The sequence below is a fragment of the Vicugna pacos genome, chromosome 3, assembly GCF_048564905.1.
Source record: "Vicugna pacos chromosome 3, VicPac4, whole genome shotgun sequence".
In the NCBI taxonomy this organism is placed as follows: Eukaryota; Metazoa; Chordata; class Mammalia; order Artiodactyla; family Camelidae; genus Vicugna; species Vicugna pacos.
In genome coordinates, this window is record NC_132989.1 from 18,180,883 (window position 1) to 18,197,449 (window position 16,567).

At 41.6% G+C, this 16,567-nt stretch overlaps 1 protein-coding gene across 5 annotated transcripts in view; it reads right to left on the bottom strand.

The window, feature by feature from the left end:
* Nucleotides 1-16,567, bottom strand: part of SH3RF2 (SH3 domain containing ring finger 2) — a 123,399-nt gene that overhangs the window by 60,359 nt on the left and 46,473 nt on the right. For 4 of the 5 annotated variants that reach the window (XM_031671778.2, XM_072955557.1, XM_031671767.2 and 1 more), the window contains exons 3-4: nucleotides 6,252-6,521; nucleotides 3,251-3,346 (exon numbers count right to left, since the gene is read on the bottom strand). In XM_031671778.2, the coding sequence (XP_031527638.2) occupies nucleotides 3,251-3,346; nucleotides 6,252-6,521 (366 nt within the window). Of the gene's footprint in view, nucleotides 1-3,250; nucleotides 3,347-6,251; nucleotides 6,522-15,924; nucleotides 16,137-16,567 lie in introns of all 5 variants that reach the window. The other variant, XM_072955558.1, reaches the window with a different exon arrangement.

Here is a 16,567-nt window from a genome sequence, read left to right on the forward strand (position 1 = left end):
AGGGGCTGGTGTGGGCTGGTGCGGCCGTTTTCTCCAACCCTGCCTATCAAGTGTGGAGCTGGGCAGGGAGCAGCACTGAACTGGGGAGCGACCCACCCACCCACCGTACAGGAGCATGGTGCAGGACATGGCATTGGGACAGTACGTGACCTGTCCGCCTACTGACGCTGGAGCATGGTACTGGGAGCAGCACAGACCACGGGCCCGGCCGGAGGGTCTCTGGAACCACTGAGCCAAGTTCACGCAGCAGGACCAGGGCAGGAGCGGCAACAACCACAGAACAAAAAGGAGGCCCTGCTCAATGGCCAGGGCGGGCTCTGGCCACCACATCACCGGCCACACCCCCAACCAAAGGGATAACAGCCAAAATGCACGGAAGGAAGACTTGGCAATCACCCATACTTAAAAAGGACGTCACAACAGAATTATTATGAGTGCACAGTCTACACAAGAACATATGCTTCTTTTTATTTTAATTTTTAATTAAAATTTTTTTAATTCTTTTTCTAATCTTGAAATTTTTCTTTAAAAATTTTAAAATTAATTTTTTAAAAATTTGTCTCAAGTTGATCTATAGTTCTCTTTGTTTCTTTCTTCTGGTATTGATTATATGCTGTTCTCAAAATCTTTTTTCTTTTAAAAATTTGTCTCAATTTGATTTTTATTTCTCTTTATCTTGTCCTATACTGTTTTCAAATCTTTTTTCTTCTTTTAAATTAAAAAAAATTTTTTTTTCGGTGGTGGTGGTGTTTTGTTTTGGTTTTGGCTTTTTTAGTTTTTTTTTTTTTTTTTTTTAGTTTTACTTCCACATCTGCTTTAAATAAGTAAATAAAATAAATAAACCCCTTCAGGACTGAAAGTGAGATTGATTGTGAGAGAATGGAAAAAGATACTCCATGCAAATGGGAATGAAAAGAAAGCAGGAGTAACAATACTGATTTCAGACAAAACAGACTTTAAAACAAAGGCCATAGAAGAACACACAATGGAGTAAAGACAGTCTCTCCAGCAAATGGTGTTGGGAAAACTGGACAGCAACATGTAAATCAGTGAAGTTAGAATACTCCCTCACACCACACACACAAAAAAACCCTCAAAATGGATTTAAGACTTAAATATAAGACAAGACACAGTAAACCTTCTAGAAGAAAACATAGGCAAAACATTATCTCACATACATCTCAGCATTGTTTTCCTAGGGCAGTCTACCCAAGCAATAGAAATAAAAGCAAAAATAAACAAATGGGACCTAATTAAACTTACAAGCTTTTGTACAGCAAAGGAAATTGTAAGCAAAACAACAACCTACAGAATGGGAGAAAATATTTGCAAAAGATGAAACTGAGAAGGGCTTGATTTCTAGAATGTATAAATAGCTCATATGACTTAATAAGAAAAAAACAAACAACCCAATCCAAAAATGGGCAGAAGACCTAAACAAGAAATTCTCCAATGAAGTAACATACAGATGACCAACAGGTACATGAAAAAGTGCTCAGTATCACTAACTATCAGAGAAATGCAAATCAAAACTACAATGAAGTATCACCTCACACCAGTCAGAATGGCCATCATTCAAAAGTCCACAAATGATAAATGCTGGAGAGGCTGTGGTGGGAATGCAGTTTGGTGCAACTATTGTGGAAAACAGTATGGAGATTCTTCAAAAGACCAAAAATAGATTTACCATATGATCCAGCAATCCCTCTCCTGGGCATATATCCAGAGGGAACCCTAATACAAAAAGAAACCTGCACCCCAATGTTCATAGCAACACTATTTACAATAGCCAAGACATGGAAGTAAACTAAATGTCCATCGACAGATGACTGGATAAAGAAGTTGTGGTATATTTATACAATGGACTATTACTCAGCCATAAAAAATAATAAAATAATGCCATTTGCAGCAACATGGATGGCCCTGGAGAATGTCATTCTAAGTGAAGTAAGCTGGAAGGAGAAAGAAAAATACCATATGGTATCACTCATATGTGGAATAAAAAAAGAAGACAAATGAACTTATGTATGGAACAGAAACAGACTCACAGACATAGAAAACAAACTTATGGTTACCGGGGGGAAGGGGGTGGGAAAGGATAAATTTGGAGTTCGAGATTTGCAGATACTGACTGGTATATATGAAATAAATAAACAAGCTTATACTGTATATAGCACAGGGAACTATATTCAATATCTTATAGTAGCTTATGGTGAAAAAGAATATGAAAATGAATATATGTATATTCTTGTATGACTGAAGCAATGTGCTGTACACCAGAAATTGACACAACATTGTAAACTGACTATAGTTCAACAAAAAAAAGAACATAAAAAAGTGGCTTAAACAATAATAACAGAAGTAATCTGTGCTCCTTTCTGAAGATTAACAAAATACAAGTCAGCAGAGGAAAACAAAAACCATCTAGATTCTCACTGTCTGGTAATCACCACTGTTAATATTTTGGTAAATATTCTTCTAGTCCTTGATCCATTTATATGACACACATGTATTTATAAAGTTAGTCTCATGCAGTTAATTTGGTTTTTTTTTCTTAATTGTGCTAAAAACACATGACAAAATTTACTGTAATAACCATTTTAAGTATGCAGTTCAGTAGCATTAATCATATTCATGGTGTTGTGGAACAGATCTCCAGAACTTCATCTTCTAAATCTGAAACTCCATCCCCATTAAACTTAATTTTACTTAATGACACATCACACATCTTGCCATAATACCAAATACTCCATGATATTGAATATTCTCCTTTAACACAATTTTAATGAGTATATATCTTTCCATCACCATAGTTTAAAAAAACTAAATCCTTATTGCTGGGTATTTAGATTATTTCTGATTTGTCACCACTATGCACCATGCTACAGTGAATATTTTAGCATATTTTATACATATATCTTTGTACACTTGTTTTAATACTTCCTTATAATGAGCTCTCAGGTGTGGAATTAATGACTCCAAAGAGATACACATTTTCAATATCCTCGATGTGAGTTTGAGTTTGGATGTGAGTGATGGCACCAATTTGTACTCCTATCAGTAGAATGCAAAGGCCCATTTTCCCAGTTCTTGCCAGAAATGGGTATTATCATCCAGCATCTTTTCTTTTGAGACTTTAGTTAGTTCTGAAATGAGCCTCCTAGCATTAGCAATGGCTCTCAGGTGTCACTCTAACACACACATAATTCTGAATAAGCTCAAATCAGATGTAGATTTGATACTCACATACCTCTACAAACAAGATTGGGAAGATGCCCACTTTATCTCCTAGCTTTCCTTCTGCCCAGTTCTCATCCACTCGGCTGATCACAGTGATGATATCATCCTGAAAGAAAGAAAGTCCTCTGGTCAGCATTTACTTTCAGTTTTCAGGTGGTGAAAACGTTTGGTAGAGATCAGCTTAGAGTCCCAAATGGTGTAAATTGCAAGGAATGGAGCTCTTCCACGATTTATTACAAAATTTTCCACTGAAATAATCTTTCTCCATAAAAGGCAGTATTTGGGTCACCAAGACCCAAAGAGGAGTAGAAATAATTTGGAGGATCCATGAAATCCAACAGGAAAATAGAAATGTCTCTCATTTTCCATCACCAGCAGAATCTGGGCTTTTCACTTAAATTAACCTGATGGGGAATTCAAGATAGAAGCCATAAGGAGACAGACTCTTGGAAGAATGAATTGTATTCTAATGTTGAACAGTTTTCAGAACCTGTTCAATTTTTAATGCATCAAAATTAAGTGGCTTTCTATTCAAATCTTTCTTGTTATCAAAGGTTACATGTAGATTTGTAGAAAAGTTTAGAAATACAGGTAAGCAAAGCAAAGAAAGAAATCCTATCACAATCTAGATAACAACCACTGTTAACATCTTGGTTAACATATTTTTTCCCAGATTCTTTTCTATGAAGATAAAACATATAAACACACTAATTAAAAATTTTTTCCAGAAACACATGTCCATGTATATAATAAAGTATATACATTTTAGATGAATTTTTCAAATAGAATATATCCATGAAACCCCCACCCAGAGTAAGAGATGTAAAGCATTTCAAGCATCCGGGTGGCTCTTTTGTGCTCTTTCCTTCCTCCTAGCAAGAGGTAACATACAAATGAAGTCATACAGGACACATTGATTGTTCCCTTAATATCATACCTTTCCACTTCCATACTTTCTCAGCAATCTAAACCTGAATATTATCCATTGATCTGTCTGATCTATGCACCTCAGTAATGTGGATGAATCCAAATCTAAATCCATTACTGCATTATACCTTTTCTTACCTTTCTATGTCCTTATGACAACTCACAGTTAGTTACACATTTACAGGTAATAATTTCTTTGATGCCTGTCCACCCCATCAGAACTTAAACTCCATGCATGCAGGGCCTGCATCTGTTTTGTTCATTTCTGTGTCCCTAGTACCTTATGCAGGGCCTTCCCTTTAGTAGTCAACCATTCAGTATATTTCTTCCTTTCTCTGTTTTTTAAAAATTTTTTATTGAGGTAGAGTTGATGTACAATATTATATAAGTTTTAGATGTACAACATAGTGATTCACAAATTTTAAACAATATTTCTTGAATGCATGCATGCGTGAATGAATAAATGAATGTGCAAATAAATTGTACAACTGACTGAGATAGAAGACGCTAGGAAAAGAATAGCTTCAAGAGGGCAGATCTTGAGTTTTACTTGGACATGCTGAGTTGAGGAAGACCGTGAGATTTCCTAGCGTAGTCTTGGCCTTCCATAGCCCTCCAGAAGGGATCAGGTCTTCTCTTCTGGTTCCTTTACCATAATTTCCTATTTGCATGTCTTTCTTCCACTAGACTGCTGGGCTCCATGAAGATAGGGGACTATCACTCATCACTTTATCCCCAGCAGACAGCTTGGCACATGGATGGACTCAGTGAATGAAGAAGCAGGTGAGGTAAGTGTTCTGGTTTACAGATTCCCAGAGAGGGGCCAAAAAGCAGATCACACACCTGCTGGTGTCATCCGGTTGTGTCCCTAGAGCACAGTGTCTAGTGCCTGGCATGAAGTAAATACTCAATAAATGCTTGTCGAATTGAACTGCCCTCCTCCAGCTGTAGTCAGAGCATGAAATTTGCAGCTGGGCTACAGAATAACATTCCTTAGGGGACTCACTCCAAGGTGCCAAGACAATAACGAAGATCAGGGTTTCAGAATATGGAGGGCAGTGAGGTTATCTGATCTGAGGATCTGAAGTAAATCTCATTTCAGGTAGTGATGGAATAAAAATGTTTTACAAAACAAAAGACCTTTCCTGAGCTACTGTAGCAGTACCACTTCTTGTGCTTGTAATTGACCTACTTATTGTAAGTAGCATAGGCTAAAAGCACCACAACTTTGGTTTCTATGGGAGAATGAAAATGTTTAGGGAATGATAAATACTGAATACAGAGACTTAAGGTACAGTCTGCCCCTCATACCCACGAACTCTGTGTCCTCAGGATTCAGTGTGTCCTGGAATCAGTCCCCTTTGGACGTTGAGGATCGTTGAAGTCTAGACTTCAGTAGACTTGTCATTACTTGCAAATGGTGACGAGTCATCCAATGAAAAAGAGACGGGAACAATATTGGGGTAACTCATGTGCTTGGAAAATGTATCTTGTAAGAAGTTATTTATGTATAAAGATATAATTATGATATTGTGCATGTTTGGAATGTTTTGAATGCAATGTTTTCAACAAAATAGAATGCTGTCAGTGAGTAGAACTAGGTGATCAGAACGTGGTCAGCAAGAATACTCTTACAGATAGATACACGATGAAGAGGTAAGAGCTGCCGTTCTGCACAGCAGGCTATTAAACTGTGTTTGTAATTTCCTGTCTAAGTATCTGTTTCTCCCACTACTCTGCCTGAGGGCAGGTGCTGTGGCTTGTTCATGCTTCCTCCCCATGTCTGCAAAAACCAGGTGCTCAAGAGCAATAGTAGAATGAATGAATGAGGGTGTGAATACTTATTTTTGTAATTGCAATAGAAAAGGCTTGTGGGCTTCCATCAAACTCCTATTAGATTTCTCTGGTGACTTCACTTTCATGTAGTTTGAATTATACAAACGTATTACCTGTATATGCACACATATATACATTTATGTATAAAATATAATTTTAAAAAATCAGCGAATATGAAACAAACAACTCCAGGTTCTGCCATGGTCTTTATGTGGTCATGTGACTCCGGTGGCTGTCTAAACCCTTACCTTGAGGAAGGACAGGCAGTCCTGGCTCTCAGTCTTGTCCTTGCCTCGTAGGTCGAAGTTGTAGAGGGCCCGGCAGAGTGGGGGTGGCTGGGGCAGCTGCTTGATGACTTCCACGGAGCTGGCTGGGAAGACCCCGCTGACTCCATTGATTTCCCCCTGGTACCAGTTCTCATCCAGCTGTCTCCGGAGGAGGATGACATCTCCCTTATTAAACCTTAGGTCACCAGGATTCTGCCCTCGGTAGTTACATAAGGCCTTTGCTCGAGGCACCTGCAGGGGCACAGACCAATGAAACATGTACTTGACTTAGAGGCTGGAGGGACAGACGGGATCACACTGATAACTAATTATGGAGCACTTCCTCTGTGCTAAGTGCTGTGTGTAGTAGATCTTGTCTAACCTTTGAGATAGACGCTCTTACTATCCCCATTTCTAAGACAGGGTGACCGAGGCACAGAGTGGTTGAGTAACTGGCCAAAGGTAACCCAGCTGGGAAATGGCAGATGTGGGATTTCAACTCACACTAACTGATTTTAGAGCCCCTCTTGTTAATCAGTAAGCAGGGAATGGCATTTTGAACTTGCCTCTGCAACTAAGTGCATTTGAGTGAATCGGTGACTCTGGGACTTGAATAATGATTGTGAATTCTGGCTCCACTTCTTTCCTCTTATGTGACCATGGTCAAGGTAATTCATCTTCCTTAAACCATACTCATTTATAAAATGGGGCGATCACAGAACACCCACCTCGTTAGGGTAGTTGTGAGGACTAAGTATTATACTGCATTTTGCGTATTGCTTGGTATAGAGTCTGTGCTCAATACGCGACACTTACAATCATCATCTGTAGTGTGTCGGGCTAATGATAGGAGTTCTAGCTACTCCTCAGTGTTGGCAGGAAGAAAATTGAGGTGAAAACCCCCTGAAAACAGAAAGTGCTGTGTGAGAGTGATGCAATACACTTACTCTTCAGCCTTCTCTAGACAGTGTAAACCTCATGTGTGTTTGGATCATTAGGAAGCACAGCCGAGACAAAGAAACAGTCAGAAATCCATCATTACTTTAAAAAAATCAGCTAAAGAATCATCACTTGTCAAATCAGTTGTCTGTCTAAATAATTATTTCCATCAAATGCATTTCTTTTCCCTAACTGGAACTGATTCCTTCACAGAGAAATGGCCTCATTCTGGTCTTGTGTGAAGTCAGTTTGTCAAATGGAAAGTTGTAATAACTTAGGTTTTATAGAAGGCCCTTCTGTGTCACCTGAGATTGTATTTTATGCTTTCTTCAGCCATGGGGTGAAGTAGTCCCCTCTCCTGGGGACAAGTCTTGCTATTCCTAAGGGGGTGTAAGAAGGCATTAAATCAGTTCTTCAAGGAACTTCTAAGTCTGCAATGTTCATCTGAAGAGGACTTTCCAGCAGCTTAGGGGTAGAGATGAAATCTGATCAGTGTTATATTGCTGATGGGATCATGGGGCAGGGTTTATCTGCTGGTCCCTGGATACAAAGAGGAGAGCCCAGGGAGTCAGAAAACCACGGAACACAGCTCCTCCTTGGGACACTGGTGGACAAATGAGCAAAGATGTATGTTCTAGAGGTTTAGCACGATGTTGTGGATAAGTGGACTTGGTGGAATAAGTTATGACACACCCATACAATGGAAAACCCTGCAGCCATTCAAATTGATGATGCTCATCTATAATTAATAACACTGAGAGTTACTCATGCTGTTAAGTGTAATAGAAGAGGTTAAAGGCAGTTAAGTAGACTAGGCTTTCTTTGTAAATATACACACAGATGTATATTTTTTCAATCTGGGGAAAATGCTAGATGGCTTTACACCAACATTTTAAGAGTGGTTATTTCTAAGTGGTGAGATTTTTGAATATTTAAAAAAAATTGTCTCCCTAAGTCCTTTGCAATTCTACAATTTTCTATTAAAATTGGGTAGTAAAAAGAAAATGAATACTGGTGGACATTTAAGTTGTTTCCATGTCTTGGCTATTGTAAATAGTGCTGCTTTGAACATGGAGGTACACGTCCAAACCTCTTTTTAAATGTTTGTTTCTCATTTGAATTTGGGTTTTGGTGACTCTTCATATACTCTGCACATCTTTCTATTGGGATGTTTGCATTTGTTAGTAACAGACCAGTGTATGTTGTGGATCTGAAATTAAAAAAAAAAAGAAAATGAATGAAGCTGCGGGATGAAAAGTAAAGGATGTGGGAGGAATTTAGGAAGAAAATCAACCAAGCTGAGTAGGTAAACAAACCACACAACCATCTTTTGGAGACGATGGTCCCTTACCTGAGAAGTAAGCAAGTAGAAGCAGAATGAGAGTAGAGGATTTCTAGCAAATGATCTGATCTGTTAGACACCTTAGATGTATCAGGAAATAATAGTTGGCCCTCCCTATTCCTTCTCCCAGTTTTGCGCTGACATAAATCACATTTTTCTGGGTACCTGAGTACCTGGCACACACTGGTCCCATTTTCTAGCCTCCCTGGCTGCTACATCTGAGAGAAGCTATATCCAATGGGATATAAGCAACTTTTAGGAAATGTTTTTCCTGAGATAAACTGATTTTTTTTTTCTTTTCCTTCATTTGGCTATGTGGAATGCAGATGTGATTGTTGGAACTCTAGCTGCCACCTTGAACAATGAGGATGAGGGTCACAATTAAAAAGGGGAGAAAGTAGTCTGGGTTGCAGAGCTGCCAGGCAAATCCTAAACTACTTTACTTCCAGACTTTTGTGTGAAAGTTCAATAAACTTCCATCTTGCTTAATACACTGATAATTTGGATTCATAAAAGGAAAAGGAAAGGAAGAATGAAAAAATTAGGGGAAAAAAGACTTGAAGCCCCCTTGCCTATGCATAATAATGATAGTATCAATAGCTAATATTTATTGAGTGCTTCTTCCTATGTGCTAAGTACTTTGCTAAGCACTTCATAATATATTTTATTTAATTCTCACAACAACCTCTGATTAGAAAACAGGGGATTGGAGAGGTTAAACAGTTGCCCAAGTTCACAAAACTAGAAAGTTGTGTATCTTAGGATTTGAGCTCAACTCTGTGTCCCCAAGCCCAGGCTCTTAACCACTCAACCAGTGTTTCTCAAAATAAAGTCTGTGGTTTATCTACATTGAAATCTTGAGATGTTAAAAATTGCAGATTCCTGGACCCAATCCCTGACCTCTTTGACCAGAACCTCATAGCGGGCAATGAAAGTAGCTGCATTTTTATCAAGCTCTCCCACCCATCCAAGTTTGATGCCCCTGCTCTGAGTTATATCTTATTCTAACTAAAATGGGAGCAGTGGAGTTTTGATGTAGGTTTCATAAAAGGCTAGGCTGCTTTTTCCCTTTCGTTTCTGGAAGACATTCCCGTTCAAGTGGCTTACGTATTTTAGTGACCACTGAGCAAGCATATTAAACTAAAACAGCACAAAGTGCTTGAATCTCTTTGAAGAGGCATGCACTTAGAAACCCTGAGATAGCACTCATTGCTTGGCCATCTTCATCTTTCCTCAGTCTCCCCTCTCAGTATGGTAGGTAAGTATCGTGGAAGTGAATCATAAATTCTACTTTTAACACGAAGACTCTCTTCATCACCTTTATTCTCCCCCATTATACATTCAGTTCTACATTTACACGCATAGGAAACATTGGCTTCCATGCTATAAAGTGGGTGGGGATGGGGGAGGGAAGGAGAGAGAAAGAATCTGAAGAGGGGAACTGTGGTTCTGGCAAGCCATCGAAATGCGTCTTACTACACGACTGCATTTGCTATGTACTGTCTTCATTAAAATGATCTCAATACCCTGTGAAGTAGGTGGGTCATCCCATTTTATCAATGAAGAAACAGAAGTTTGGAGATGTTCAATGTTACCGGGCAAGGTCATGCAGCCTGGAGACAGACTTCCATTCATTTGACCTCAAAATCCAGACGCATCTACCACCCTCATTCTCTTTCATGCCACTGAAATCACCTAGTATGTTTTTCCATCATAAAACTCATTTGGAGTGCTGTTTTATAATCAAAATCTAAATACAGTGTGAATGTAATTTGCTTGCTGCTGGCTGCATTAGCATGAATTATTGAACTCCAGAGCCCTCACAGACAAGTTAAGCACTTGGAAGCCGGTTGATTCTACCCAGTGGTTAGATTTTCAAGGGAATCTCTCCAGGTTCTCTCAAAGGTAAAGGACTCCAAGTTCCACACCCACCATTACCCGTTGTATTGATGGAAACAGCCTTTACTACCCACAGTTGTCTTCTGTCTCTATAGGGGCCAGCAGGGGGAGGGGGGATGAGGATAAAGTGGGTGTGGAGGTCGCATAGCCAGGTCATTACCAAACTCTTTCCTGGTGTTTTTCAGAAAGCCAGATAATCCGATGGGGGCTTGTGTCCGTGCCTAAAAATCTTTCCTTTTCTGAGATTCAGAAGGCTTAAAACTTCTATGCTTCTGGCATTTGTGTATTGATTTGTCACCTCAGTGGGATCTGAAAGCCACGAGGGCCATGCTTTTGATGGAAGGATAAAGCACAGAACCCAGAAAGAAGGGAACAGGGCATGCAGTGACAGTAGTAGTGAAATTAGGTGGTAGTAGTTCGTGTTTTATTAGTGAAACCTCAGGCATCCCTTGCCTGAGGAGCCACCTGTTTGCTCTCCATCTTCTCATGGGCATGTCATTCACTCTGGTCACACCAGGCACAGACAAGGATGTGGCCCAGGCTTTACTCCAAGCAGCAAGTGGACCCAAGTTTGGCTCGGCAACAGTTCAAGTTATATAACTGAGCAAGACCCTGTGGGGGCCTTTCTGGGGACAGGACCTGCCATCCACGCTATAGATAATATTCTGAGCTGTATCCTTGAGTTGTTTTACCCTCATCATGTGGAAAAAGTTAACTGCATGCACATACATGCAGACCCCAGACCAGTTCAAACCAAAAGGTTGATGATGTGAACTCCCAAAATGCCACCCAGTTAGTTACCTTTCTACTAACCCATCAGAAAAATATCCATGAGCTGATCAGGCACCCTGCAACCCTCTCCCTCACCCTTCCCTGAAATCCATTAGAGAGTTCAGGTCTTTTGAGCATTAGCTGCCCATACTCCTCGTTTGGCCTTGTAATAAATGCTGCCCTATCCTGCACTACAACCTACTGTCAGTAGATTGCTTTACTCCAAGCAGTCAAGCAGAGCCATGTTTGGCTCGGTTCAAGTGCCCAAATCCTCCTGGGATAGTGCTTGGTACAAAGCAGGCATGTGCCCTCAAACATGGTCACTTAGAATCTCCTTTGATGTTTGATATATAGACACCGAGAAGAGAGTCTTTCTTTTGCATCATGAGCCTTGAGGTGGTAAGCCCTGGATTAACAGTGTTGACATTTCCCAGCCAGGAGATACACCTTCCTAAATACAACTGGAGAAGGCAGGAGAACTAGGAATCTCGTGAGATAAACAGACAACCAGATAGGCAGAAACTTGACAATGAAATGAGAATGCCTGCGTCCAGCTGTGACTGAAGGATGCACAGTTAAAATGAGATTATATCCCCACTAATTTACTGTTTACTACTTAAACTGCTTGGAGTTCTTTTCTGATGCTTGAAACTGCAGAAGTCCTGATTAATACATATTAAAAAACCAGAAACAACAAAACTGCATAACAGTGAAATATCCCAATAACAGAATTCAGAAGCAACAGGAGGTCCAGCTTCCAGTGAGCTCAGAGCTTATTTCCAATTTGAAAACGAAGAAGGAGGCATGTGTATTGATAACCAGGGAAGAGAAAAGGAGTCCACATGGGGCAGAATCCCCACAGTGATGCTGATGAGGGGAAAGCCTGGCTGGGGTGAGCATTTGACCTGCCCCTGGGTAATGAGCTATTTGCTACACACCAATGACACTTCCTACTTGTTCAGAAAGAGGCTGGCGTGGTTCCCTACTCCTGGCATCAGGTGGGGCCAAAACCAACATGCCGAGCTAACTGCTCACCGCCCTGAGCTGGTCATGAGCTGGCCCATCACGGGAGAGTGGAGCCAAGAGAAGACATCCTGGCCTTTGGCTCCAGGTATCATTCATTAGGCTATGAATTCTCAGCTTGAGAACTTAGGATTTGTGTCTGAAACACCTCTGTTCGTGCTGTCTCTGAGCCCTGGGTCCAAGCAGGTGTTTAGTAGATGCTCAGTGAATGAATGAATTTGTGAATGAATCAAGAAACATCCAGGAGGAAAAGAGTACACCTACAGTTAGTAAATATGACTGATATTAATTATTTGAAAGCCAATCTACTGGCATGAACTAGAAAATGAAAAAGGAGAGTTTGGGTCCTATTTTCCAAATTGCCCTGAATTTTAGCAATTTGGTGTTAACGATGTACTCAAAAAGGGTTCTATACTCAAATAGCTTAAGAATCACTGAGTTAAATGAAGTCATCTAGGTTTCTTTGCTGACCGGCTTCTCCAAAGCTTTACTCTGCTAATGTGACTTTGTATTTGCACATGGACCTCTTGGTAGGATTAGCAGAACAGGACACTGGGAATGCTGAGTGAGGTGCTTGTGACTTCCCTGTGATTTCACTCTACTGGTGAGAAAAAGGGTCAGCTCACTGTCCTAGTAACTTCCTACTCTCTGCTTGGCCACCTGAGCCTCCCTCCTTCATGGTGACGATCCTTCTGGAGCAGATTTGTTGGGGGCAAGTGAGTGTATGTTAGAAAGTGCTGGCTGGCCCTTGTGCACATGTTTCTCTGAGGAGAGAGAGCCCCACCCACAGTGCTCACTCAGCAGGATCAGATATGTCTGGCCTTGACAAATCCCAGACCATCTGCCACCTGGGGGCTTGAGATCACCAGAAAGTTCAAGGTGCTGTGATCTCCTTAAGTGGAAGTCCCTACATCTGGGCACTGAAAACTGAAGCTGGGTTTATGAGACATACTCTGTGAGTTTCTTTCCTTCATAGAGAGTTTTACTTGTTCAGCAGAGGTACTAGGGTGGAATAGAACACAGAATAGAGGCAAGTAAGGTGTTGATTTGTATTTTAGCTTTTGTAACCTTGGCCAAATCACTTAGCCTTCCTGATTCTTAGTTTGGATCATCTACAAATCGGGGCTAATATTAATACTTCTTTGTGCAGTAAACTCAGCAACTCTGTGATACCCAAACCCTGTGGATACCAGTGGAAGTTTTAGCCCTGGGCCTGGGACATAACCTCCAAGCCACTGGAATATCTCGCCTGACCAGAGAGGCTTTGTTTACGTGGAGCCTTGGGACACAGCAGACAGTGTAAGCAAATAATGTGACTTACGGTGAGGAGCTTGGGCCAGGCTGTCGAACTTTGACTTCTGGAGGGGATGGAGACTAAGGCCAATGGCATGGGAAGTCAGTCATGTGTCTCTGAATGGCCCCTGATAAAAACCCTGGACATCAAGTCTTGGGTGAGCTTCCTTGGTGGGCAGCTTTCATGTGCGTTGTCAGGCACCATCACTGGGAGAGATAAGTGCTCTCTGCCCAGCTGGTCTGGGAGAGGACAACCAACAGCCGGGCCAGGCCTCCCCTGGATTCTACCCTGTGTGCTTTTTTCTGTTTCTGACTTGAATCTGCATCCTTTCACTGTAATAAACTGTGACTGTGAGTATAGGAGCTCTGCTGAGTGCTGTGAGCCCTTCTAGTGAATCACTGAATCTGAGGCGGGTCTTAGGGACCTCTGAACACACTCCTCATGCATTTGTTGAGAGGACTAATGAGATAAATTACACAGAACACTTACTAACATTCTTAGCAAATGATAAATATTAAATAAAGAAGGATGCTTAGAGATTTGGCCCAGAGGAGGAGAGGGGAGTCATGAGCTTGCTGTTAGATCTTCAGGACTGACTTTTCCAGCCCTACTTGTTACTTACTCTTTCTTTCAATAAGTATTTCTTTCTTTCTTTCTTTTAAAATATTTTTAATGATCTTTTCTCTTTTTTATTTATGGGGGAAGGTAATTGGTTTATTTATTGATATTTGGAGGAGGTACTGGGGATTGAACCCAGGACCTTGTGCATGCTAAGCATGCACTCTACCACTTGAGCTATGCCCTCCCCCTCAGTATTTCTGAGTGCCACTTGTGCCAGGCATTGACTGGGGAAACAAAGATCAAACTTATAAACAAGGATATATTTAATCACAAGTTGAAGTCACTGTTACAGAAGAAAAGAATAGGGAGGTAACAGACACTGAGAGACGGAAGGAGATCCAGTGGAAGGAAGGTTCTTATTATGTCTGTATATATTCTATATCTGTATCTAAAATTCTGTTCTGCTCTGTGACTTTTGTCATGTATCTCTCTCCTCCTTCTCTCCCCTCAGTCTTTTTATTTATTTATTATTATTATTTTTAATTGAAGTCTAGTCAGTTACAATGTGTCAATCTCTGGTGCACAGCACAATGTCCCAGTCATGGGACATATATATATACATATATTCATTTTCATATTCTTTTTCATTAAAGGTTATTACTCCCCTCAGTCTTTTGTCTCAGACCTCTCATCGTCTAGTCTTAGGTAGAGAGCTGGGACAGCACAGCTCTCCGTTTTCCTTCTTTTTCTATCTCCTGCTTCTTTGAGTCAGTGGGCAGGGCATTCCTTCCTCCCTCCCAGAATCCAGTACAATCAGGCACCTGGAATATGCCAGCCTTCTTTCCTCTGGCCACCTCCCCCGCCCACCTCCTTTTTGAATTATCCGGGGTCCTATAGCAGGAAAAAGGTGAAAGAAGCAGGAGTTCATACCAGGGGGCAGAGAAAGAACCACTCATAACCAACAGCCCCTTTCCAGGGTTGCCACCAGCATGTTTTCATTTTTTCTCCCAAACATTTCCCTGAGATTGCTTTGAGGTGATTTCATTCCCCCGTCAAAGAAGGGAATCCCAGACGCAATCATGGCCATGTCCCTGGCTCCTGACATAAGCCGGCTTTTAATACATAGCTTGGGATTGCTTTTGAGATGGGGTGGGTCCCATGTCCTGGAGATGTCCAACGGGAGAGCACTGAATTCTCCAGGGAGCATTTCGGTTGCCATCTCTTCTTCCAGGAAAGCACAGGGCCCCTGTGAAGAAGGGCTGGACGTGCGTGGGAGCCTGAAGGACAAAGGGAGGAACTGTCTCACTCATCCTGGGAGGCAATTCTGCTCCCTGCCATTTGCTCCATTCCGAGAGCAAACTTTTCTTATAGGTGTGGCACTTGGTGGGTGAGTCGCTTTCCATATGGCTGGAGAAACTGAGCCAAACCCACCATGCAGAGGGAGGAAAGCTGAGTCACATGACTCTCCCACCACCACCACCTCTCCTGACTCAGGGGAAAAAAAAGCTCTGGTCGCATGCACACTGGCTTTCTCCCCGAAGTTGTTTCTCCCGTTTGCCTCCACGTGGCGATTTCTGGAGCTGGAGGAAGGACTAGTGACAACGTGACCCAGGCAAACAGCAGAACATTTCTGACAATGCGGCCATCTGGTCTGGGGACCGGAGGTGGCCCCTTGGTGTGACACCCAGGTTACAAACTTGAATCCTTGCGTGAGGGCACAGAACCTCTCTGGGCCACAGTTTCCTCAAAGAAGGTGAATGTGACCATTCTTTACAACTCTAAAGATAACAGGACATTAAGGTGAATGATCAAAGCTTCAGGAGTACCTTTAGAATATGCCAGAAATAAAGGTGATGGATGAGATGAAACCAAACTGGCAAAACGCTGGTAACTGTTGAAATCTGAGTCATGAGTAGAAGGCAGTTTGCTCCACTGCTCTCTCTGCTCCTGTGTACACGGTCCTCCTCAGAATGACTGGCAAGTAAAGGCACCACCGCAGGCCAGGCTGAGGAGTGAAAGGGACGTGAGTGCCCCAGACCTGCAGGGACAGGAACTCTGAAGAGGAGAGTGGAAGAGGCTGGTCTTGTCTTCTGCTGTCGAAAAGTTACATCTGGATTTCAAATGCTTTACTTCTTAATTAGGCTCCCTCCCCTCAGACTTGCATGTTTGTGTTTGTGTACATATTTATACTTATTTGCGCCTTAATTTGGTGACATCAGAAGAAAAAGTCTGCCTGACCCTTGTTGAAAGCAGCAAGCCCTGGGAAGTTAGAGTTCTTCCCTCTCAGTTCAGCTGCCCTTGAAACCAGGACTGTCACCACCAGGACCTCCCACAAATCTGAAGTTGCGTCTGCCTCTTGGAAATCAAAACTTAGCGCATTCCTCTACTTTACACTGAATGCAACAGACGTGACCTTAGAGAAGATGTGCCCTGCCTGCCTTCAAAGCTGGACCCCATGTTAGAAGCAAG